This window comes from Sceloporus occidentalis, unplaced genomic scaffold (assembly GCF_023333645.1).
Source record: "Sceloporus occidentalis isolate IW3139 unplaced genomic scaffold, rSceOcc1.0.p SCAF_24, whole genome shotgun sequence".
In the NCBI taxonomy this organism is placed as follows: domain Eukaryota; kingdom Metazoa; phylum Chordata; class Lepidosauria; order Squamata; family Phrynosomatidae; genus Sceloporus; species Sceloporus occidentalis.
Genome location: NW_028317004.1, coordinates 6,984,931 through 7,012,802, shown reverse-complemented (window position 1 = coordinate 7,012,802; position 27,872 = coordinate 6,984,931). Strand labels below are relative to the sequence as shown.

General features: G+C 38.7%; 1 protein-coding gene across 4 annotated transcripts in view; it reads right to left on the bottom strand.

The window, feature by feature from the left end:
- Positions 1-15,265: 15,265 nt before the first annotated feature.
- LOC149300570 (FERM domain-containing protein 3) overlaps positions 15,266-27,872 on the bottom strand; it is a 108,872-nt gene continuing 96,265 nt past the window's right edge. For 3 of the 4 annotated variants that reach the window (XM_089485086.1, XM_089485087.1, XM_089485088.1), the window contains 2 exons: positions 19,070-19,106; positions 15,266-15,847 (listed from right to left, as the gene is read on the bottom strand). In XM_089485086.1, the coding sequence (XP_089341212.1) occupies positions 15,266-15,847; positions 19,070-19,106 (619 nt within the window). Of the gene's footprint in view, positions 15,865-19,069; positions 19,107-27,872 lie in introns of all 4 variants that reach the window. The other variant, XM_089485084.1, reaches the window with a different exon arrangement.

Genomic DNA, 27,872 nt, shown 5'->3' with positions numbered 1-27,872 from the left:
TAAACCAAAATAGCAGTAGGGGATTCTAGCTTCTAGTAGATTGTAAAAAAGGGTACATGAAATCAAGATGAAACAACTAATAAGTCATTAATTGGGGACAGGAAAGTATTCGCTCAACTGAAAAGGATTAACTTTTACACATGCATTACATACCATAATTGTCTATGATCCACAAGACATGTATATGGGCTTTTATTAAAAAATCCTTTTTTTGTTTTGAAGCAGTGGGCCATGAAAGTACTATTTTAAATCACATAATATAGACTGAAGGACAATAACAGAAAAGCAAAACAAATTGGATTTTAAGGTAGTCAACTTCGTTTTGTTATTCAAAATTGTGTGCTTGCTATATAGTGCAATGTATTGTATTCTAATTGTATTAATACTGATAAAGTAGATTTCAATTCTGCCTTGGAGTTCAAAGAGTAAACATCACAGCCACAATGTTCTATTAAATTAGTTATAATTGCAAAGTAGGTGTCTATTTCAAAAAATCAACTTGAGCACCATGAAGCAACGTATTTAATCAAGCATTGTTCTGTTCACTTTGCTGAAATGTCAGTGGGTCAGTAAAATACATGCATACTAATCGTATGTTTACTAAGAACAAATTGCTGGGAAATAAAGTGTAAAGTAACATATACCACACATAATACGATAATTTGTAAGTCTTCAAAATATAATTCTTACACGGATGTTAATAACTTTATATATATACACCCATGTAATTTAAACAGTATACAAATGAATTATGCTTAAACTTATATATGGCTAGTCACAAGATGTTTCTACTAAATACCTAGAAAATGTTAGTAAAAGTAAAGTAATACATGTACAATATCATTAATATTAATTACTAAAAAAAGAATTAGCTTGTCTCAAACTTTAAAAATAAATATTTATATTTTAGAACTACTCTATATCACCACCCTCCAACAACTACTGGCCATTTTCCAAATGTTTTCTAGCAAGTATAAGTAATCTAACCTTGGTTTCAGCTCTCCATGTGTATATGAAGACCATGCAATGCTGGACTTCTCCCAGCACCTCTTAGGACCAGTGACATTGGATGACATATAACTGGACTTTTGCAGCTTTCTGTCTAAAATATTAGTTATAAAAAAAGGTTTACTTCATAATAGTCTAGTAAAAAATGTAAGGTAATAATACTCATCGAGTCATTGGAAACGAAAAATAAAACACTTGACAAGGTAAATAATAAAGGCAACTGAACAATTATTCAACAAACTGATTGCTCCAGTTTATTTAATACAAAATGTACTATAACATTTAAATGAGTAATTTCTGGGAAAAACAAAAATGATTTCAAGATTTCAAGTGCACGCATAAATCTGATTTGTGCAATTTACACAAAGTGCTTTCCAGTGTAATTAATTATGTTGATTATTAAAATATAATATTTGTTTCTTATTTACCATGGTAAGGGGGATTAATATGTAATCAAGTAAGCAAAATATAAATTGAGAAAGACAAATCATTTTTACTTTTACCGGACTAACAGGAGTAAACCAATAAATTGATCATATATCTATTTGTTCTTTACCTAATGAACCTTTAACACTAGTCCCAATAAACTTGTCCTCAAGAAAATTCATGTCATTGGCTGTCTCTTGTGCTTCAGGGTAAGCTTTAACAACATTTCTTGCTCCCAAAAACTGTACTTCACTCTCTTCAGAGTCACTTGGGTCATCTATTTTGATTACAGTACTCTGAGGTAATCCAGCTGGTAAATGTGGTTTGCCGTACTCTGTGGTGGACTCGGCTTCACATGACATTTTGCTCGAGCAGCCATTCGTCTGTTTTTGTTCTTCGTGTTTCAGCATGTTCAGTTTGTTAACATAAAACAGATATTTCTCAAACACACTACCTTCACAATCTGATGAGACATCAGAATTAACTTCCCAGCCGACTGTTCTCTTATATTCTTTATCTTTATGTTCTATCAATGATGTTTGATCTAAGCTTTTTTCATGTTTGGTGGGGATCAGTATTTCATCCACTAGATCTCTTGGTGTTAATGTTGACTCATTTGCTGTGTGCTGTCTACACGGTTGGCTTTGGGCAGCCAGTAAAATAGAGCCACAATCAGTACACCAGCTAGTGTTTGTATAGTTTGTGAAACTGCATACTGGACACAGTTTATATGATCTTGCTTTAGGATCCTCTGGTAAATTACTAGATGAGTGAGCTGTGTATGATAATGAAGTGTTGGTATCTGACTCATCAGTTTCTGGAGTTAAGAAGAGTCTTTTTGGAGCATCATACTCAACAAACTTTTTCACTAAGAACGTTCTATCTGTTTTAAACCCATCATCCTCTGTGAGAGGAATATTCCTTTCTTCAACTGAATAAAAATCTTCCAGGTCATCAAGTCTTTCTGTATGAAGATGGGATTCTGATCGCCTTGGCTTATAATTGTCCCTTAAGTTTCCTATTGATTCAGTTACCGTGCTATCAGAATCATAGTCATATTTTTCATACTTTTCTATATTTTCAGATACGTTTTCTTCCTCGCTATAGTCACAAACCCTTTTGTCAGTCACGTTTTTTATCAAGTAGATATCCTTTTCATTTCTAGAATTATCTGGGCTGCATCTGCCTTTGAATTGTGGAGGAATCATTTGAAATAAAGGGTCCATATGAGAACCTTGTGCAGCAACCATACCAAAACAACTACTTACTTGTTGGCTATTTCTAATGTCCTTATGCAAAGGTAAATAAGAATCCAATTTTGGTACATTAGTTACATTTATTCTGTCAGGACTTTCTGGTATTATGCTTTTGTGTGGAAAAAGTTCCTCATCATCAAAATGGAAATAAGGGTCTTTGTCTACTTTGCTGGTATGAGAATCTACTAAGGCACCACAGCGAATGGTGAGGTCTTGGGCAAACATAACATTTAACTCAGCAGGCCTATGATCCATTGTATCTTCATCGTGTGAATCAGTATTTTGGAAAGTATGCAATTCTGATGATTTTCTATTGCGTACATCAGGTGCAATGGCTACCTTTTTAACAGAAGCAGTTTCATGGGATGACAGTGAAGTATTCTGTGACCTTCTACTGTCTTCTGACTTGTTCAAAAATTTCTGTGCCCAGGACATCACATGAAGAAGCTTCTGGGTTTCTGGAATAGATGCATTTTCTAAAAGATCTTGATCTAGATCAGATAAGAAGCTACTCCTTAGGAGACTCTGGCGAGTATGGGGCTCGCTCATACTTTCTTCAGTTTGTGCTGATCTTACGCCAGTTCTTTCTGGCTTTTTTTCAACAATTTTTACTAAATCTTTACCCTTCGCCACACTGACATTTGTAGAAATAGACTGCTTTGCTTGTGAGGTAGGTGCAGAGAGGCATCTTCTGGGTGTTTTACTCATTTGAGGTTGATGAACTGCTCTTTCAGTAGTCAGAGAACGTGGGGATTCTTCTATCGCAGATATTGTACTCTTAGCTTTTCCTCCACAGAAGTAGTTTAACCGTTTTTCACGAATGAATTTGAGATTACGTGTTCTTGGTGTTTCTATATTGTTAGCCTCAGGAGCTGCATCCGTCTTTTGGACTGCCCGCTCCATCTAAAATAAATAAAGGAACACCGAATAAAAGAGAAAAAGCATAAGCTTCCAAAGGACATCTGAAAAATGTTCTTCATATATTTATTTATAAAAAAAAAATATTTAAATTACTGAATAAAAATAACAGAGAATGTACTATTATGTTCTATAACAATAACAACTATTTTAAGAATAATATAATAAAAAAATACTAATTACAACTTCTTGTTTCACTTGTTAAAATGATGTTGTTTTGCAAATGGCTAGATACAGCAATTTCAAGCCACTGGTGCTAGATGACACAAGTCATAGTTCAATACATTCTGAGCTTGACCATCCTGGATCATACAAGATGAGTTGGACGGACTCACAAGACTCTGCATACCCGAAGACAGTATGATGGGTGTGTTTAAGCCATCCTGACCATCACCTGCACTAGCCACAAAAGATTCTAGGCATCCGCTCATGGTCATCTTAATACACTTTTAACTGGTGGGGGTATCAAAAAAGACATTCGTTTGCTTCCACCCTGTTAGAGAACGCTGTAGACTTTGTTACACAAGCTTAATGGCAACACATGGTCTGACCAATTTGCCAGGTCTCTTGCTGATCAGTCTAACCGCCCCTCCCCCACTACGTGGTGAAAATTGACTTTGCTAGACTATTATATTACAGTATGAAAAAACAATCCAACAAAGAAAACCACAGACACCATGGTCATCCACCTCTTGTGGCCAATGTCAAGCTGAGACAATTAATAAGGGGATTGTGCCTAAGATTACATATATTACAATATTAAAAAAAATACACAAGGCTGGATTATTCCTAAAGGTCATGATTTATTGAGGAAGTCTTGATGTTATGCATAACCTCACTGAACATGGCTGGTGCTATAAAACTAAAAGTAATAACGGAATAACGATGATCGATGTGATGCCATACACGTACTGTCTGATGCTGAGATAGAATAATCAGCACGATTAACAGGCAATGGAATGCACATTTAGATCACTTACCTCTCTCCAGTTAGTCGAAATGCTGCGTATAATGCGCAATCTTCAGGAACTTCCCAGTCGTAACTCGTGTTTTGGGGAGGAAATCAACACAACGGAGCGTTACCATAGCAACAGCAGACGCCCAACAGAAACTTGGGGAAGCCAAAGCGCAAGCGCCGTGGGGAGCCTGCCTCCCGTGTGATGTCACCTGCGTCTAACAATACAGCTATAAAAAGCGCTATCGTCCGCTGTTAGGGGTATCATGTTGCTTGCAGTGAGCTTGCGTGTCGCGGGTTCTTGTAATAGTAACATTATGTCATAGCGTGTGATCCATTGATCTCCCATCAGGTAGCCCGCAGCAGCTAGTGTCTCCCTTGTGGCCAATTACCTGAACTGCGAGCCTCAGACATGCAGGTGGCAGGCATTGTGGGCACATATCCAGCTGAGATGTTCCACCAGTTAATAATCATTATCTTTGCTTCCTTCAGCCACAACTAACTTGCATTCCATTTCTTTAAAAGAAGGGATTCTATATGCGTTAGCTTCCTTCATGCTTCAGTTTGAAATAATATTTATATAACGCCAGCAGATACCGTAGCGCTGTTACAACTGTCAGTAAAACAATCTAAAATCACACACAATAACAAACTGGGAAAGAAACGGACAAGAGGGACCTGCTCTTGTGAGTTTACAATCTAGTCGGTGGTTAAGGGAAAAATTAGATATTCCGGATGATGTCCCCAGATACACGTGTGGATATATCAGCTGGCTGTGGATATTCACGCATGTGTCGGTTAATCCCAATGACAGGCAACCTTGTGGAACTCTCCTGATAAACGAGGCCTTCTTCAAGAGTTTCCAACCTAGAGAAATGAAGATGTTTTTTTATACAAAAAGCTGCAATGCATTGGACAGCAAAGGTCCCAGAAGCCACGGTTTATGTCTGGTGCAGCTTGTATTAACCCATTAGTCCCCATAGACATACCGGTACGTCCATAAAATGTATCTCAAGAATCCCCTATGGACACATTCCTGCCACTACACAAGAGATCAGGCTGTTTGACAGCCTGGACTCTCCCCTGTCAGCAGAAGCCAGCATCGCTGGCTTTCTGCTGCCTGATCTCCTGTAACAGCTGCCGAGTCTATCCAGACCCTTCTGGGATATCCGATCGCTCCGATGAGGCACAGATCACAGACACTGTGATCTCTATGCAAGTCTGTGGGGAATTCTATATGAAATTGTTTTTTTTTCAGATTTTCGCTGGTTTTTACTACATTTCTCAGGTAATTATCTAACTAAGGTATCAAAAGAAAGCCCTCTCTCTTTCTTTTAATACCTTAGTATAATATATAGTTTACATGGGTACACTATAATCGCTGAACCGACATACCGCAAAAATGGCAAAATTGTTCCAGGCCTTGAGGTACCAAAAACCCCTGGGACTGATCATCAGGGGTTAATCATCAGGGGTTAATCATCATAAGTACACCTTAATGCCTGCTAATGAGTGGCCATGTCTTCAATATTTATCTGCCGGGCTTCAAGATTTTACATAAATATTGCCAGTCTTGGATTTTTTTAATAAACTTTTCAGAATTAGAATGACAAAAGTACTTTAGGCTAGTGATCAACATCATAACAGCATCACGGCATCAGGAGGTATAGTCAGCAGCGTACCTAGCGTACCCGGGTGCTCATCAGGGGGGCGTCACGGGCTAGGGTGCCTGGATCCCTGGCAGCCTTGTCACTTTGTTTTACGCAGAGGAGAGGGGCGCCTAGCAACCGCTTGGCTCCCCTCAGTCTCCTTCGCGAGGTCTCTAACTCCGTCGCGGTGCTGGCATGTCATGCTGAGCGCTGGAATATGACGTCATATTCAGGCACTCAGCAGTGAAGCGGCGCACACCATGGGAGAGCAGGAAGACGGACGGAGGCATCGCGCTCCCACTGCAGGACGTCTGGATGGTAAGTCCAAAACATTTAACTACAAAGGGGGAGAAACAAGGGAGAGGGGGGTAGTTAGTGAGAAACGAGGGAGAGGGGGTAGTTAGTGAGAAGGGAGGGAGAGGGGGTAGTTAGTGAGAAGGGGGAGAGGGGGTAGATAGTGATAAGGGAGGGAGAGGGGGTAGATGGTGAGAAGGGAGGGAGAGGGGGGTAGATGTGAGAAGGGAGGGAAAGGGGGTAGATGGTGAGAAGGGAGGGAGAGGGGGTAGATGGTGAGAAGGGGGTAGAAAAGGGGAAAGGTAGATAGTGAGACAGGGGTTGGTAAGTATATTGGAATAAATAAAACAGTGAGATTGAGTGAGAGAATAAATTAATTTGTGGGTGCATTGTGAGAATGAGGGAGATAAGTAATGAATTTGTGAGAATGCATTAATGAACAGTGAGAAATTTGTGTGAATGAGTGAGAGAATAAATCATTGTGTGAATTAATTATGTGAATGAAAGTGTGAATTAGTGAGTGACTGTAAGTGTTTGTGTGTACGATAGATGTATAATTGATTTGTGGAAAGGCAAAGATGGCACAAACAGGATGTTTGAGCCTTGGGGACCAAGATGACACAGGCCGGGCTGTTTGGGGACAAAGTTGACTCATGCTGGGCGTTTTGGGGACAAAGATGGCAGGTCCTATGTGTGTAATCTGGGTGCTGGTCAGGTTCTATGTGGGCAGTGTGGACGCCAGGGCTGGCTTTGGGTTGTGCCACCTATCATCTATGCCTGTTGTTTCATCTCTACCTTTATTGCTGAGTTTTTATGTGATTTAAAGTTGATCTATACCTGCAATGCTATGTTTCCATACATTGTTATTGTATACTTGCAAATACAGGATTTGTATGTCTGATTCTATGCCTACAGTGCTGAGTTCACATGTGAACAATAATAATAACAATATAAATATATATATATATATATATATATATGATTACTAACAGCAATCACACTCCTATCATGCCCAGGTAACCAGTACATGCTGGAATCTGGGTATGCCTGGGCATGATAGGAGTGTGATTGCTGTTAACAATCATATATATATATATTAATATTGTTATTTATTTTTTTTGTCCTATTTTGGTATGTTACTTACTTTAAATAGTGGTAGGTGTTATGCTATACAACAGTCAATGTCTGCCTCAGTATATAGTGCTAGGTGTTATGCTGTACCACCATCAATTTCTGCCTCAGTATATAGTGATAGGTGTTATGCTGTACCACCGTCAATGTCTGCCTCAGTATATAATGATAACAGTAATGCTGTACCACCTTCAGTGTCTGCGCCAGTATATAACAATAGAAGCTATGCAGTTTTAAAGTGTGTGTGTGTGGGGGGGTGCCACGTACAGGATCCGCCCCAGGTGCCAAATACTCTAGGTACGCCCCTGGGTATAGCCATACCTGGGAACTTCTGGGCTCCGGCTATCTGGAGCCTTCCCTTGCGGCACGCGGCCAGGACTGCCCACTGACGTCAGCAGGCAGTCCCGTGACGTTGGTGGGAGTTCCCCCTGACATCGGGGCGTTCTCGCTGAATTGTGGAAAATGGGTGGGGAACTGGGCATGTCAAGACCCCAAGACCCGGAGGATTCAGGTCCTGACCCAGAGAAGCAGTACTTCACCTGGCAATCTCCGGGGCAAACCCAGAGAGTTCCTAGGTATGCTCCTCATGCTGTGATGCATTTATTATGTGACAATAAAGCTTGAATTTTTATCTGGATTACGTCGGTACTATTTTGTGACTTATTAGTTCCCTATGAGGTGTGCAAGAATTTGCTCATTTCTTCTGTAAAGTTATTATTATAGCCAAAGGAGAGACTGCCTTGTGCTTCACTCAGTGGGAGCAAGCCATTGAAAATAGACATTGGCTATCCGGGGCTGCTACAATATTGCCTGCACGTTATTTATAATTTTATGTAATACCTCTTCTTGCCACTAGAGGGTATATTTGTTCTTGCAATTCATAACTTCCCGGACCCAGCTAAAACACTGTGGTGGTAATGGTGATTGAAAATGCGTGGTTTGTGATCCCAAATAGCCATTGTAAATTCCAAATGGCAACTGCTAAAAAAAAATACAAGTACATTCCAGACTATGAAAATCTTTGTCAATTAATTAAGCAGTCAGTGCCTTCAAGTTTTATTCAAATCTAACTCAGAATTCACTAATGGCAACACCGCATGTGCGCTCATAACAAAACAGTTGACTCACATGTGCTCGACTACAGGAGAGTTGAGTTGGTGTGAGTTAAAAAAAAAAACGCAAGTAACCTGTTACTTAATCCACAACTTGTTATAGCAGGGAGGTTATTTTGTAACACACATATTTGCAAGCTGCAGATTAGGAAAAGGCCACTATCAGAAATCTTGGGGCTTAATGCCTGGGCCACAATACTCCTGACTTCAGGCTGACCTCTGTCTATCCCATTGTACTACCTATTTCTCTACCTATTATACGATCTTAAGATCCTACCATAAGCACAACCTATAAGAACAGGGGAGAGCCTAGGGTTAGTGGCACCTGGGTGCAGTATTTCCTGCAAACTTTCTCTAACAGACACTCACTATAACACCGTACACTTACATACACATTCTTTCTCCTCCAGGCGCCACAAACCCTAGACTACCCCTACACTAACATATTGTAACAGAACATATTTTCACACACAGTAACTTACAGACACACATACAGTAGCATACCTACACACACAGTATCATACTTAAATGCACACAGTATCATACTTACACACCCACAGTAACATACCGGGTGTACCCCCTGATGACAACCCTGGGTGAGGATAAGCAATCTGTCATTTCACGTAAGCTAACCCAAACACCCTAACTATCTTAAGAGGATGCACAGTATCAAAGTTTGCTATTGAAGAACAGAAAGTAGTGGGAAATCAGAAGGTTGTTATAAGGAGGTGGGATTCTGGAAGACAGTGGTAGGGGTTCTGACACCAGAGCAAGCACCAGAAGACCCAGGGAATACAAAATTACTCAAGCCAAAGGCACTGCAAATCTGTGGTTTATTGAAGTAAAGGAAACAAGCAAAAGCATAGACAATAAACAGTCCAAGGTCTGGTACTGGCAGGTACTGGGCGTTTCAGGAACAGAAGACATGGCAGGGTTTAGGGCAGGGGACAATCAACAGCAACTCTGGACAATACAGAGCTCAAAAGTCTAGTAAGGACACAACAAAGTCCTCAACAGAGCAAAAGTTAAACGATAGACTACAGCAAAGTTGGTGCAAGGCATCAGACAATTGAGCACTGACTGGAAGGTGTGATGGCATACAGTAAAGGCCTGCAGGTAATTACCACTTACTTGTAGCACCTGCAAGACCTTCCTCAGGAGCTTGCTGACCAATAGCAGACAATTCACCTGTCCATTTACCTGTGTAACCTCCAGTTTGGCTAATTGGGACTCCATTAGCATAGCAATACCTCCCAGGCCATGACTGCATGGCACCAAGGCCTGGTACACGTTAGCCTCACAATACAGTGACTGCTGACAAGTCCCTACTATAGCAGTTGATGAAGGAGCAGGTAGGCGACCTTGGCACCGTGGTACAGATGTACCAGACACCTGACAAAAGCCACCCACCCCACCAGCGAGGTTGGGAGCAGGATGACTGGTGTAAGCTCTATGGAAGTCTTGAACACAGACTACTCTTCACTTACAGAGGAAACCCACATCACATTTTAGTTCTAGACCATCTGTGTGTGGGATTAAGTTCATATGGTGATGGATTTCGTTTCTCTGTGGCACAAGTTAACTAATATTTGGGACTCATTATTTTATTTTAATGTTAAACACCCATACTACCATCTTGCTAAGTGACTTGAGTTTTACACTACAAAAGTTATCTGGAATCATATCAGTTGTGGGGATGTGTAATCTGGACCTCACACAATAAAAACAATTCTGAAGGAAGGTCATTCGGATTCCATTGTGAATTTTATTTGAGATTGTCAGAGTAATAAGATACAAAACAATCTGAATGTTGACATAGAAATGTGAAATTTACTTCATACAAATATTGTAAGGCTCAAATGAAAGGTAGAGTTTCCCCCCATTTTGCAACAGAAACAATAAATGTGAAATCCCAGAGATGTGTTAATAAATAAGACAGACCACAAAAATACATTATATTTATAGACAAAGTACACGTCACTGTTCCAATATTATCTTCATAAACCAACTGTAACCAGTACGAACGGAACACGTCTACTATACATAACTTAACAGACTGTAGCAAGGCTAATAGGTAACTGTCGGTAGTTAAGCATGACTATTAAACCTGACCTGTGCTTTACTCAGAAACAGAATGGAGGTTTTGCTATGGTTCATGGCACTTTTCGTAAATCTCTTAGGTGCCAAGCTAAATCAAAACCAAGGCAGAATATGTTTATCAGCTATAGCCCTGTTTGATATGATATGTATTCCCTTTAATAGATATCATGGTTTTGTAATTTAGTTTAGCTGCAAGAGATTACCGATAAGAGCCAATTCTGTCCCTTAAATGCCTATGTTGCCAGCTTCTGTTTTACATGCAAGAATTGCTAATGGACTTATGTGCACGGCATCATGTAAACAGACACAAAAAGTGAGTTTACAGATGAACTCTAAGTATTAAAGTTTTTCCTGCAAAAAGGTCTAAGTGGGCCCTGCTTGACACATAGTCATAGTGGGGGCTCAAATTAGAAACAGTGATTGGCCCTTAATCATTTTTAGTGATGTTGGTGAGATGCGATACTTCATCCAACTCAACTCACAGTTTAGTGAGTATTCCCAAAACCTTAGTGTTAACAGTGCAAAGACTAAATTTATATGGACTAGACATGATCGCTATTGCCATACACCAGAGTCCACATTCATCCACCTTCAGCGTAAACCATCCAAGTTTTTTCAAACTTTCTAAAACTTTCTGTTTATTCACTTGTGTGTCTTATTTAGTAAATATTAAGTAGGTGTACTTGCTTGTATACTGCAAGAAGGGTTGTATAGGCAACATTGTTTAAATACCCTGCTAAGTGCTAGAACCCTCATTATTGAGGGGGTAAAAAAATCTAATGTGATCCATATATTTTTTGTCCCTATTAGAGTTTACAATACAGTGATATAGTACAATACAATGTTGTGATAAATTCATATGTTAGGTTAATGATTAATTTCAGACAACCGGTATTTGGAAATAATTTCAACGTGTCTCTACGGTAGGGTGGTTAACATGTATAAACCTATGTATATTAAGTACACAAATATACTTAAAGCTTCAGAGCTGTTATGAATTGCATAAAACAAAACTTTTTTTTTTTTTATTGGGGATGGACCTTCAGAATGTATAGTGAAGTCAAGAAGTTGATACCACAACTCACCTCCAAACTATCATATATATCCATTTAGTAAATAAGCTAAAAGGACTTTAATTTTACTTTAATTAGTCACCACACCTTAAGAGCGCAAGGGAGCATTTTCTCAAATAGTTTGTCTTTTATCATTCTTACAAATAACTTGTGATATTCAGTTCATGGGAATTTTACTAATACCCTTGGTTGACAAGCGAGAATGGAAGCTTTTTTGATTTCCATATTTTTCTCTACTTATAATTGTTGTGTCTGTGTAAAGATTGTCATAAAACTCTCATTTAGCCAACTCTGCAATCTGATACCTCTACTATACATTTTATACAGTAATAAAAAACATTGTGATATATTACAACTAGCACACAAAAGAGAACCATGAGTTATTTTTTCCTGCTGTTTCAGAATACAGATTAGCATGCTGGTAATTTCTAACATTCACACATTAATGTATCATTACAGGGCAGATGAAACTCAACATTTTCTAGAATATAATACATGGCAGAGCCTCTTGTTTTTTTAAGGCAATCTTATTCAAACGCAGAAAAAGAAAGTAATAAAGTAAGCATAGAATTTAAAATCATATGGTTGTTTCAAATTTGTTCTTCCCCCCAAAATCTTAAATAATTTATATTTCTGAAACCTATTGCATTAAGTGTATTTAAAACCCAAATTATTTTACACGATGGATCTGTGCATTTTCTGCTAAAAGATCTTCATGACATCTGAGTGGGCTGTGTAGTTCTATTCTGTCATACTAACATTTGCCAAATGATGATGTTCTTCCCCAAACTGTTTTAAAGAGTGAAACAAACTCCAGCAAGAATATGTAAGGTGAATAATTAGTATAAAAAAGCAAGATCAATAAATTGTTGAGAAATGTAAGTAAATGACCAGCAGCCTATGAAGCAATGGAATGAGTGACATTCATCAGGTGTTTTTTTTAACCTTTTTTGACAACTTAGTTGGCAAAAATATGACAGATTAAATTGAACAGCCACATTTTATATCCAAAAAGATCATTTTTTTAAATCTTTATAATTGAAATTAGCAAAGTTACTTGGTATTTTTGTTGAGTCTCTTTAGATAATGAGGTCTGTTTACTAAAGGGAGAGATTGTGTGAGAGAAGAGTTTCAGCTCCTTGAGTTCAGTATACATCATGGCCATCTACTGTCAGCGAGCTTCTACCACACACAAAAAAACTTGGCTGGCCTGTATAATGCCTAGTTGAATCAGAAAGAGTTCCACGACCTCCCCTGACCCATTGAACAATACAATATGCAGGGCCAGTTCAGCGTTCTGGCTGGAGAATCCTGGCAGTGTTGGCCCTTCATAATGAATGGCGAAGTAAGACAGTTGAAACTAGACTCGTGCATTCGTCTTCGGGCGAACATGAAAACGAACACGAAGAGTGCGTTTTCGTGTTGGTTCCGAAGACACCCCGAAGAGAAGACAGTGGCGGTAAAACGTAGGCGAAGACGAAGACACGCACCACGAAGATCTTCGTCTACCACTCTCCCCGGTCCCTTCCCCTTCTAACTTACCTTGGCATCGCGGCAGTTCACGGAAGTGGAAATCCGCAGGTTCGCCGTCACGGGTTACAGGGCAGTGCGAATGAGCCTATTGGTCGTCTACAGGGACCTCCTCTGGCATCAACCAATTGGAAATCCATAGGTTAAAGGGCCGTGCAAGCGACCAATAGGCTCACTCTCACGGCCCCTTAACTCCTTAAGGTGCAACAAGTGCACCAGGAGCCTAAAAGTCTGTACGAGCGACCAACAGAGTCGCTAGTACAGACTTTAAAAACCCCAATGCTGCAACATACCCGGCAGATCCCACTGGTCTCCCTGTGAATAGGGAGACCAATGGTATCTCCTGGACAAGTTACGGCACCAGTCTGTACGAGCGACCCTATTGGTCGCCAGCAGGGGGCTCGTCAGCCATCAACCAATGGCAGACGAGCCCCCTGCTGACGACCAATAGAGTTGCTCATACAGACATTTAAACTCCTGGCGCCAGAGCTGCTGCGGTACGCGTTAACCCCGTACTAACCCCTTAACCGGAAAAAACAAAGAAAAACCGAACACGAAGAATGTCAACGAATATTCGCCCGAAGAGAAGACAGGAACAGGCGAATATTCGCGGAATATGAAGATTTTTTTTCCCCCGAAGACGAGCACGAAGACGAACACGAAAACGAACACGAAGAGCCCCCTGGTGCCCAAGTCTAGTTGAAACCATATCTCTCCGTTAGTGAATAAAGCCCAATGTCTCTACCAACCTTACTTTTAATATGTGCGCACTTTTAGCACCTCGGTAACAAGGCACAGAACATTCTATTCTTGGCATTTCCTATCCCTTAAAGCTTCATTCTAAATCTGAGAAATACTTAATAGAATTCTGTTCATAACCTCCTTAAAAGTCACTTCAATCACTTTTCCCCCACTTACCTAGCCCATCAATCACTTACCTCATTCGGGCACTAACGATATTTATGGCTAAAAAAAAAAATTAGGTACCTTAATTGAGATCCAATCCCCACTGCATTTTTTCCAGTCTACTTTTGCTGTGTTTGTGATGACCTTAATGTATATATTTTTTTCTTCCATTTTCTTTACTAGTCATGTAAATTCTCTAACGTACAAATATACCATTTATTTCCTGAAAACAGGACAACTTATTAAAAAGAAAAAAAGATCATAAAATAAGATATTGCCATACATAGAAAATAACAATAATCTCAACATGCTTTTTGTGCATTTATCTTTTAGGTCTGTACAATTTCATAAGTTAAGAAGACTTATCTGTTTGCTACAAATTTACCAAAATATTTAAACACGTAAAAAGTTAAGAAAAATAAGAACAGCAAAAAATGTTGCTTGTATAGGTCTCGATTAACCCTTCTACTGCCTGGGAGATCTGCACACACTTTCTTTTTCTTGATATTACCCAGCAGTTAAGCAGTTATTGCACTGAGGTTTATATTTAAAATAACTTTTCCAGTCTGGGCAAGGACTATTCTTTAAATATGCTATGTGCAGTTAATTCCACTTCAACAGAATATCCACAGCTAAAATATTTACATAATTTTCTAATATACAGGAAAAATAGCAAAAAAAGAATAAGATTAAGAATTTTACATTGCACACTTGTTTTTGGTAAAATTTCCCTTACTGGTTTAGTGAAAAATATAACATTATATATATATATATATATTCCAAGGGGTAACTGCCCTATACTTCGTAGATTAGTTTTTATTTCATTTTATTGATTGTGATATTTATGGTATAGTGAGAAACAAAAAACAATGAATATAACCCTTCAGTCATTTGACATAGTCACTTTTTATGAACTGCTGAGGAGATGCAGTGCTGCACTAACTTTACACGCAATCCACTTCCGCAAAGGGCAGTAGTACTCGTTATGGAACTGCTCAAACTCTGGTGTCTGACGTATTTCATGGAGGAAAGAAATGTCAATGTTGGACTCCAGCAGAATGAGGAGCAGTGGGAGAACCACCATCAGCAGGCCCAAAGCCACCAGGATCAGTCTGGAGAAACTCTTCAGGAATGCGTTCAGCTGTATGTTCCCCATTAGAACATTGTAGCTCCAGCTCAGTGCTTTCCTGGCTTCTTTCATTTCTTCCTCCTCTGCAATCAGAAACGCATGTTCATCTGCCTCTAATTCCTCAAATGAATCAATGTCATCTTTGTCATGTTCTGCCCTAACGGGACTGTTAAAGAGCATTTCAACCCCCTCATCTATTGGGGTGGGCAACAAGCTAGCACTGGGGTTATACACCTGCTCTGAGATTGTTAGCGGCTCCTCTTTTATACTCTCTTCCTCATCGATTTTGATGTCTGTTGCTGCCTCTAATTCTCTGGCAGGAGAGTTGCCAGGAACTGGGAGAGAGTTGGCATCGTTTGTCTGTGAGATCACGACACCTAAAGAAGGGAGAGAAATCTCATTAGACACTAAGATCACTGCTGTAAAACAAAACATTTCCGATTTCCAGATAACCAAAAGGTGCTGTTCCACCTACTCTGCTGAGTTTGATAATTTATAACTTTTGCAAGTGCCGTTGGGCTATAGAGCTGAAAAAAACTTCTTAAACGGTTGTGTTGTTTTTTGTAATTAAACCTTCAGAGAAAAGAATACAATGACAGATGTGCTAAAGTTTATTTGCCTGCCATACCAGAAAATGCAGTTGATGTCATGTAAGTGGAACAGCAACTTTAAAACAGCGTCAATTAGTTGTTTTAAAAAACATTAGCATCCTGGGCTTTGTAGTGTAAGCTTAAGACTACGGAGAGAGAGAGAAATGGAATATCTTATATTTCAATAGAAGCTGACGAGTTAGTTCTTAAAAGCAGATGTTAAATCCCTTTGGTATAGAGTAAGTACACTGGCACTGTAGAATAACTCTCCGATTCTCTTCCTGGAGTGAAAGCTCCCCTATTTATCCAGCGCATTACTTTCCTGTTTTATTTTTATTAGTTTGAAACTACACCGTTTGTATTTGCCCTGCTACTTTTTATGTGATGGGTTATGTTGTATTTGAAATATGATGTTCATCTTTTATGTGTATGTTTGTGATGTTTTCAACTAAGGCTTCAATCAGTGTAATTCCAGAAATTGAGGCACTAGATAGGAAATTGTGTGTAAAAGTTACAGCATCTAATTGCATAGATACAATGAATTAATGTGAATTTTACTTTAATAAGATCTGATTGGCCAGTCCTAGATTAGATCGTGATTTTTTCTTCCAGTCTGATTATAGGAATTGAGGAAGCCCTTTAGTGTCAATGAGTGGCAAACATACTCACCTGGGACTCCCCACGATCCTTCAGTCCTCTGCAGACAAGGCATCATTGTTATACATTGTTCAACTCATCTGCAAAACCTCTGGTTAATTCAATAAAGCTCTACTTAATCTTTTTTCCTATGATGACACCATTGCTTAGTTTTCCTGCTAAAACCTATGACAGCTAAAAAATGAATGGTCCCTAGGTATTTGTTCCCAGTAGTTGCATATTCTTTTTCATGATTGTATAGGTGACACTAAAATAGTATATACGTTAACTGTGGATATTAATTTCTGTATTTTATCTGAGAACTAGAGAGGTGGCCACATCAGTTGCATATTATGTAAAATAATAGTAGATAGAGATATCTACAGCACTGACACACTGCGGAAAGAAAAGGGTCAAAGGGCACACTGCAAGAATTAATTGCCTCTCATGAAGATAAATGCCAACAGCCCATTGACCCATAAAAATTACATGGGATTCTCAACACAGTTGTAAGCAAGCGAAACATATTAATCAGATCATGAACATTTGATTGTTTTTGCAGCATGTATGGTATTATTTTTTTATGGAATTAGTATTGCTATTTATTTTTTTTATATAGCGCCATCATATTACACAGCGCTGAACAATGGGAAAACAGGACATAACAAGTAGTATATAACATAACAATTCAACTTACAGAAACAAGGGGTAAGGAGGGCCCTGCTCAAACAAGCTTACAATCTAGAGGGAGTTATTACACAAGAGGTAAAAGTGCCACTGTTAGGTATGGAGCTGCCACATTAGTATAAGTATTGTCCAAAGGCAGGAGAGGGACTAAGAAAAGTGGGTAAAAGGAAGATAGGAGGAAGAGCTTCAACGTGCAAGTTTGTAGGCATCCCTAAGGATAAGGGCAGCCCTTGAGAAATCTTTCAAGCGTGTATGAGAACTAGAAGCACAGAAACACAGAACAGACAGAGATCATCAGATGAACGGAGACATCGGGTGGGAGTGTATTTGGAGATGAGCGAGGAGATGTAAGTAGTGGATCCACTATGAACAGCTTTGAAATTTTGAAGCACACAGGCAGCCAGTGAAGAGACTGACAGAGGAGAGGTGTTAGTAAAGCGATGGGTAAGGAAGATAAGTCTGGCAGCAGCGTTCATGGTGGATTGTAGAGGGGCAAGACAGGTATGAGGGAGACCAGCTAAGACAGGGTTACAATAAACAAGATAATTTATATAGTGATCAAGCGCTAAAGTATACAAGAATATATAGCTCCAAAAAAATTTTTAGGTGTTTGACGTTATACCCGGGAGCTGTTTCTCGCCGGTTGGAGCTACAAAGAGGACTCCGATACTTTGAGACTTTAATTCAAGAGCACATTGCACTTTATTGCTGCAAATAAATCTTTTTGCAATACATATCCTGTCTCCCCATCTGCATTTCGCTATTTGTATGGATCAGAAAACGGTTCAAACGTAAACAACGGAGGAGATACAACTTGGGAGAGAAATCCCACAACGCTTGTCTAGTTTGAGCAAGCTGTTTTGCTCAACCTTACGTGAGTGCAATATTATCCTGGGGGGGGAAGTCTTTCACTGATATAATATAGAAAGCACTATGATTATTATTTGTTTTTGATTTTCATATGTCAACAAGCCTCCATTTGAAAACGGTTGGATGCCAATTCCACTTAATTGAGGATATAAGTATTGTTTTCAATTATATTTCTGGTGGATTATACACTGTGTGTGTCACAACTTTGGTGAATTTTATATCTTTAAATTGTGGTTTTTTTTTTGTTTTTTTTTTTTTTTTTTTTTTTTTTTTTTTTTTTTTTTTTTTTCTTTTTGCGCGACACTTTATATATTTATTTACAATAAACAAGGCAGGATATAATGATCGCATGAAAAAGAACCTTAGTGGCATCTTGTGTTCGGAAGGGATGAATGCGGACAATGTTTTTAAGAGGGAGATGGCAGATTTTTGATACAGACTGGATGTGGGGGGTAAATGAGAGGTCAGAGTCAAGGGTGACACCAGGGTAGCGAGCGTGAGGGGTCGGGGATTTGACTGCACCATTAACATTGAGGGAGACTGTAGAAGGAATGTTAGCATTTGAGAGAGGGAAGATGAGAAGTTCGGTTTTGGAGAGATTCAATTTAAGAAAACATGCCGACATTCATTTAGCGACAGAGGCAAGGCAGTTGGTTACATGATCTAAGACAGAGGGAGAGAGATCAGGAGAGGATAGGCAGATCTGGGTGTCATCAGCATACAGGTGGTATTAAAAGCCAAAGGTTGAGATTAGTTTGTCAAGTCAGGTAGTATACAGTGAGAACAGAATGAGTCATACAACTGAGCCAAGGGGTACACCAACTGATAAAGGAAGGGGAGGGGAAGCGTTACTGGAAAGGGAGACACTGAAGTATGATCAGAAAGGTAGGATGTGAACCAGAAACGCAACACAAAGGTCCGGTAGGATTAGCATAGAGTAGTGGCCCTTGGATTTAGGAGTGAGGAGGTAATTAGTAACTTAAGTAAGGGCGGTCACAGTAGAATGTTGAGAGTGGAATCCAGATTGAAGAGGGTCAATAAAGAGTTGCAGTTATGAAATGTAGTTATTTGACTGTATACAATTTGTTCATGAAGCTTGGAGGCAATAGGAAGTAGAGAGATGGGACCGTAGTAGGACAGATCAGTCGTAGCTTTATAAAGATAGGAGCTATGGTAGCATGCTGAAGGGAAGGAGGATGGGACAGATCCAGTAAGGAGGGAGTGGTTGAACATATTAGCTAACGTAGACACCAAGGTAAATGAAAGAGACTGGGTAAGATGAGAAGGGATAGGAGGGGGGACATGAGGATGGATAAGGGGAAAGAAGAAGAGCACAAACCTTAGTGACAAGAGGAAATCACTTAATTTAGAAGAGGAAGAAGAGTTCAGTGTATAGGAGGGTGCAGAGTCAGAGGGAGGGCAAGGGCAGCAGAAGGACTGTGCAGATTTTAAACATCTGATTATTTCAATTTTATTAGAGGCTAGGTTAGTGGAAGGGATAGTTGTCATAGGGCAAAGATGGGAATTGAAAGTATTGAAGAAGCGTTTAGGGTTATGAGATGAGTAAGCAGATAAGGGAGGTGAAGTAGGTTTCTTTAGCAAGGGTGAGAGCAGAGAAGTATTGTTCTGGTTTACAAGGAACAGAAAGGTGGTGGTTTAATTTGAAATAAAATAATTTTCAAACTGATGTTTTTTTTTGTTTTTTTTTTTATCATATAGACATAACTCTCCTTTTTCCACAATATTAAAGGTACTCTTCCACTTAAGCAACATATGAATTGTACCTGCTGGTCTGCTAAAACCATAAACCCTAGCTGATGTCCCAAGGCTTACATGGCTCTACAACTTTTTTCTGCCACCAATATAAGACAACATATGTTTACCAATGTTCAAAAAACAAAGAAAAGTAAACAGCTATCTTGATGTCATGTACAAAAAAACCTAATCAGTAAGGTTAGTAAGCACAAGAGCACATTTAACAACACAGCAACTGAGAAAGATAAATCTAACATTTTAAACAGGAAGATAAAAACTACAGACATAGCAGATTTCTTGCTATCTGAAACATTAATACTAAATTATCTGATAAAATTGAAATAATATGTTGGCTTTCTTAAGCAAAAAATGCATGTCTGGAATGTATACAAGCGATTGGGATCTTTAACATAAAGCAACTTGACTCCAAATGTACAATACTTACTATATCATCTCTAAGTCTGTCTTTAATTATAGGTGATTCCAATGTTTAGTTAACTCTTGCATAAAAAAGAAACCTTAAAGTTCGTGTATCTTGAAAACTCTATCCTTCTTGTGAGCTATTAAAGGTATTGCCTTATTCTATCGCATTTGCAATTTTTTTATTAGTAGCTTCACTTACTTTAATCAGTTAGTCTTACTAAGCAACACTATATTATCTCAATTTCTACTCCAAATTCAAAGCAGGGATACATACTGTGTAGAAATGCAACAGAAAACCTATAAAATGCCGTGTTACCAACTTCTTATGTCAAAACATTTGCAAAGGTCATACCAAAAGCATTATTTATTTACCATTATTCTTCGCTATAATCTTGGATCCAAACTTCAGCAAGCGAATGAACACCTCCTTATCAGAGCGATTTACCATGCGCATATAAATACTTTTTGTGGTCGTAATTTTCACTAAGAATTTCACCATGTTGACTTCAGGTTTAGAGTTGAGCAATGCAGAAGCTCTCTGGACACAAGCTATAAATGACTCGGTTCTGAATGTTTATAGTGAGTTACGGAGCATGAGCAAAAGAATGGGAAGGTCAACTACACAAAGCTAGGGATTTGAAGGGAAGGATAAACTGAATTGCCAGGCTAATAATAACTATATGCATAATTCTTAGATTTAGAACTGTATTGTGCAGCCTTTCTCACTAAGCCACTTTTTATTTATAGATACCAACACAGGGTAAGTAATTGTAGTTAATTCAAACAAGTCACAAACCTTGATATAGGGGGGATCATTAAAAAGGTCCACATGTGATTTGCATGTTCAATGTGTAATATAAAGCACCATAATAATTTTAGTGCATGTTTCATGTTTTCTGTAATACAAGACTGCATCTTTGATGGCATCTTTGTTAGAAACTGGTGGTAGATGATTTCCTCTTTCCCGAACTTTTTGCAACATGCATGCATGTAGCATGTGACAGCATCTATAGGTTGCCTGGTTTTCTGGAAGTTCTTGGGCATGAGAAGATTGAAGGTGATTTATGTGTACAAAAACATCTGAATGCATAAATTGCGGGTCTCTTCCATGAAGGAAAGAACTTGTAACAAAGTCTTATAATTTAAACAACAAACGACAAAGCTAAAATTCTGTATTACCTGTGTTTTATCCATAGAGCAGTGCATGCAACTGTAGCAGAGGTTACTAACTTGAGTTTTATGAAATATAAACTGGCACCACCCATATAGATCATTGGCAGATGAAGCAGGACAAGGTAATTCTTGCCCATTATATTCATCTACCATATGCAGCTGTGAATTGCTGAGATAATGTATGCAGAGCGGCCTTCTCTATGTCTATGGGGTCACTGAATGATGAACCCTCCTCTGTTGGAAGACAGGAGAATCATGTGATGGCAAAGTCCAAATCCTGGTCAATATGTGGACACTTCCTAACCACCGTGGGTTTAGAAAAGCAGGGCACTGATGGAACATGATTATTGCAAGCATATCCAAAATCAGCCTGTGGCATGGGCCACTATAATAACATTACTAAAAGTGAGAAATTAACATCTGGAACAGCATGTCCTCCCCCTAAATCAAAGCTTGGCATCTGATCAAAGGATTTCCAGTCCCTTCCAGAGATATTAGAAACAAAAAGCACCCCTAATACAGATATATTATTGTCTAGCTAGAAGATGGTTGCAGACCTGGGCTATGAATACAAAGTCTGCTACTGGAAAGTAGGACCTGTATAACCACAGAAATAGCTTCAATCATGTCTGCAACATGTGCATGACTTTTGTTTCAATGCTGGATGGCATGAAAGTGTGATGGCATATGGTGGTCATAGCAAATATTGAGAATTTTTGATTTTCTGTATGTATTGACAGATTTTTTTACTCTTATTAATGAAAATGATGCATGATTAATTTTTTTTCAGGATTTTTTTAATTTTATTTTTATTTTATTTATTGTGTACTTAGACTTTTACAACCTATTGTACATGATGTCAGCTTTGGTTGGTTTGTTCATTGAATTGCTGCTGCATAATCATCTACACACTCGTGCTAACATACATATACACTCACACTTACAGATACTTACATTAACACACTTCCACATACTCACACATTCATGCTAGCACATACTCTAGTTCCCCTCTCATACTTGCACGTACACATTCATGCTCACACAAACATACACATTCATGCTGACACATACAAATTAATGCTTACATACACTCTCCCTTTAACATACATACATTCATACTCCCCCTCCCTTACCCTCTCACTCATCCCCTCACTCGCCCCCTAACCTCACTAGCAGCTTTCTTTCTGGCTGTATTGTGTTACGTGACCCCACTGCATGCCTGCATCACTGGCTAGTCTAAAATTGTTCACAAAGGGTTGGTCCGACCCAGGCCTTTCTAGACCAGACCAGCCCTTTGTAAACAATTTTAGCCCGTGGCTTAATGGAGTGGGAACAGATCAACTCTCAAAAGTCGGTGGATGAAAATGATATTCTAAATATATTGATGCTGTCCTATTTACATGTAGTGGAAGAAGAGTCTTCCTGGGCTTAATGGAGATGGAACTAATAGCATATGAAATCTGAAGAATGAGCTGGTGGCATTGAATCTGTTTAGCTGCAAGAAGTGCTAGTAAGATTTAGTTAGGTGGAATGGGGGCGGCGGTGATACTTGGTGGTTGAAGTATGGAAATATAATGGTGAACTGTGTGGATGTGGTGCAATCAGCATGAAGTAAAGGTGATCTGATGCTAAATGCAGCTAAATCTGGTACCAGTAAACTAGCTATAATAATATTTAAGCTATGACATGCAAAGAGCACATACAATACTATTCAAAAAATTTGGGATCAATTAGAAATGTCCTTGTTTTTAAAAGAAAGCAAATTTTGTCCATTAAAATAACATCAAATGGATCAGAAATACAGTGTAGACATTGTTAATGTTGTAAATGATTTTTAATGGAATATCTCCATAGGAATACAGAGGCCCTTTATCAGCAGCTCCTATCACTCCTGTCTTCCAATGGCATGTTGTGTTCGCTAACCCTAGTTTAAGTTTAAAAGGCTAATTGATCATTAGAAAACCCTTTTACGATTATGTTACACAGATAGACATGTCCTTGTTTTCCATGAAAACAGCTAAGTGACCCCAAACTTTTGAATGGTAGTGTATTTTCAAGAGAATGGATCTGGCATGTATTATGCAGATCACGTGTGATGCAAGATAATCTGGATGGAGAAACCAAGGATATAGATGTCTTGTAAACATACAACATTGGAATGAAAAAACAGAGCTGGGAGAGTTACAAAGCATGAATATTTGCATAAGGCCATGTGATTCTCGTTCCATACAGAATGCATGGTTTGCCAAGTAATCCAGTGCAGAACTTCCAAAATGGTAGATCTCTGGCTGTAGTTAAACTATAATTACTATGGGCCTCTGCCAACATCTAATTGGCTGAGAATCATGGAATTTGCAGCTGATCTACCTTTTGGCCCCATGGATCTGTAAAGAAGAAGCTTAGAGAAAATATATATTAATGCAATTTTAATTCTTGCTTTATTAATATCAAATAATTACTGGGCAGAAGTTAATGATTAGACTTTACACTTAAGCATAAGTGTTGCGTCCAGCCTGTGCTTCACTACCAACGTGTGGCTAAGAGAGAACCATATATTGTGAGAGACAGCTGCCAACAATAAATTAAAGGATATGGTTCAAGGCACAGGCTTGTTGGAAACACTGGTTTGCTAGCAAGTCTAATATGCCACAGAAAGTCATAGCAGCGCACACACAAGAAGGAGGGGTATGGCTTTGCAGGCAGGATGCAGCACTGGAAGTAATGACAAGCAGGAGAAGATAAAAGAGGTCCAAAGACAATAAAACACAAAAGCATCTTTATCAGCAGACTGAGAGCACAGGTAAGGCAAATAGTAATATGTATAAAAAGAGCCTAAACTCACACAAATGTTTTCTAGGCTGGAATGGAAGTCCTTTGCTCAGCTGCAGGCTTTCTCTGGGGGTCTCGGAGGAAAAGTCAAGAGGTCAGACGCAGTTTTCTGCGTTCGTTTGGCCAGATATTTGTTTAAAGAGTTGCTGGAGCTACTTTCTCCAAACTTATAAAAACCCTTCAGAGAGCAACTAACATCTATATTAACTAAGGTTACATTATTTTTATTATGTACAAATATTTACTGGATTGTAGTAGCGCTGATTCTGTTATCCCTTAAACTTGAGGGGTATGACTCTTTTTAAAGTCGCTCAAATTATCAAGAAATTGGCAAGATTACATAAGCAGAGATCCCAAGTTTCTTTGTAGTTATCTACATATGCATCAAAGCAGCATTTCTATGTTACATTGGTCCTGCACCAAAGGATTATACAGCTGATGAGAGAGGGCAATGGGAAATTAAACGTATACATGCCTCACTGTCTCCTTAATATTCCAAAAAACTTTCTTTTGTTTACTAAGGAATTCAGCAGGAGCTATCAGCTAACTACTTTGCTTTTTGGCTTACTAAAGACGTTAGCAATTAAATTACCAAAAGTCACAATTTGTTTCAGTGATTGAACCTTCTTTTTAAAAAAAACTTATTGATTATAAATAAAAAAGCAAATGTCATGAAATGGAGAAAAAGATAGCACTGTGACAAATGTGTTGGATAACTGGGAATGGCATATATTAATGTTATGCAGTAATGGACATGCAATGGATCTACCCTACTGAAGAACATCACTATTCTCGTACAAAACAGTGATTCCATACAATACCCAAAATTAAATACATACAATTAAATATTTTACACCCAAAAAGCTAGCCTTTTCCAAACAGATTTTTCGGAATAGGTATGGATTATTTTAGTGCATAGCGATAATTTTAAAAATAATTGTTAACAATCAGAACTGGAAATCTCCATTAGCCCACTCACCTGTGATGACGAGTAAGGACATTTACTAGGTCAGGGGCGTCCAACATGCGGCCTGCGGGCCAAATGCGGCCCGCGGAACCTCGAGGTGCGGCCCGCGTGAGATCCGCAGCCAGGATCACAAGAGCCCTGCTGCTTACTTGTGGGAGGCTCTATTCTCTGCTTCAGTCCTGCTTCCTCGGTGGGGAGAACGAGGGAGGCCGCGCCCCCTGCTGAAGTCTGTGATCGGCATTGAGAGCTGTAGAGCAGGTAAGGGGGTGGGGGAGGTTGTGTGAATGAGTATGTCTGATTGAGGGAATGAATCTGTGAATGAATGAATTTGTGTGTGTGTGATAGCATGGATGTGTAAGTGCTGGAACCTAGGCATGATGGGACTATGATTACTGTTAGCAATCACACACCTATCATGCCAAGTCAGCCAGTACATGCTGAAACCTGGCTAGCTGCCCCCCTTGTGTATTGATGCTGCCAGCAGTATGGGGTCTGCACTGTACCAGCATGTATTGGCTGACTTGGGATGATAGGAGTGTGATTGCTAACAGCTAATTGCAATCACAGTCCCATCATGCCTAGGTTCCAGCATTCACTGGTTGCCTGGGTATAAAAAGAGTGTGTTTGCTGTTAGCAATCACACTCCTATCATGCCAAGTCATATTGTTGATTTTTTTTTGTCCAATTGTGGTGTGTTACTTTTAATAAAAGTGTGGTTACACTGTAAAATTGGACAAAAAAATACAATGCCCAGCCAACCAATACATGCTGGAATCTGGGTATGCCTGAGATTGCTGTTAACAATCATAATATATAATTTTTTTGTACAATTTTAGTGTGTAACTTACTTTTATTAAAAGTGTGTGGGGAGGTCACTTTCAGTTTCGGCTAAGTGAACCCTGAATTTTCGGTTTTGGTCCAGAATTTTCATTTTAGTGCATCCCTAAAATAAATAGAACTATTTTATTTTTACTTATCCAGAATCCTGAATTTGTAGGCCCAGAAATCCCAGAAATCAGTGAGAGGAAAAGTAAAGGTTTTGTGTCATTTACTTTATTTTAATCTGCATATCTTATTAAAGGCCATATTTTCTCTCAGTGAAAAATGAATGCGGCCCTCGCACGTATACAAGTGGCCCACTGCAGAAAAAACTTGGACACCCCTGTACTAGGTGGTTTAGGTAAAGGGTCTGATTTTAGCTATACTTAACTATGTAATAACTTGGATACAAAGACATCACAAAAGAACCAATCTCCCTATCTACTGTGCCCTAGTTAGTATAATTTTATGCACATCCCAAGCTTTCTTGAATGAGAGTTTGCCTGTGCTACTTCCACTGTATCTACTTTATGTAGGGTAGAATTTTGTCACACTACCCTTCAGTTGTTCACCTTCTAATTTTAAAGGTGCGTTTCCATCTTAAAATACCACCAAATAAGCGCAGCATCATGTAGACAGAAACCTGTCTTTTTATTTTTCGCCTTAATGCTCCCGGTTACTTAAAAAGCCCTCCTCTATATATTACTAGATACTAGCATCCTTAGTAAATACTATAAATAACAAGGAAGCAGAGAAGCCGGAATGTCTGGTATATTGATTCTTTTTCGACTTCTCATGCTAGTCTATGGAGAAATGATTGGGACTTGTTCCTCAACCTAAATGTTATGTTACATAAACCACTAGTAGTCTTATCAGTGAAAGGAGACCTTTTTTACCATCAGCTACACTCTACACTTGTTAAAGATGAAGCAAAATAACACTCACTGCACCGATTACCAGTATGACCGATGATCTGAGTTTACAAATCTACTACCCAACTGCAGAAAGTCTGTAAAAACATTCTTACACTGAATGGTCTTTAACCCCTTCGAGACAAAGGCTGATTTTACTTTTTGTACCCTTTGTGACAATGGCCTTTTTAACATTTCTGCGCTGCTTGTGTTTAGCTGTAATTTTCTTCTTTCCCGTTTACTGAACCCACACACATTAGATATTGTTTTTTTCAGGACAAGAAGGGCTTTCTTTAGATGACATTGTTTTGATTGTATCATATTATTTACTATTAAAAAAATTATAAAATATGGTGAAAAATTTAGAAAAAAATGACTGTTTCTAACTTTTAGTTGAAAAATCTTTTACTCATCTATAAAAGGTAATGAAAAAACCTGCTAAATAGATTCTACTATTTGTCCTGAGTTTAGAAATACCCAATGTTTTTATGTTTTTTTGCTTTTTTCTACCCATTATGGGGCAATAAGTACAGGTAGCGTTTTGCTATTTCAAAGCCATTTTTTCCAAATCTGGTAATTCTTCCCCCCATGTGCCATTTCGGGTATCTTTGAACCCGGCCAATGCAATTTACCCCATCAAGTCATATATTTTTGAAAACTAGACAGCCCAGGGTATTTCAAATGCTAGTATTTTAACTCTTTCCATGCACCATATCTACCACCAG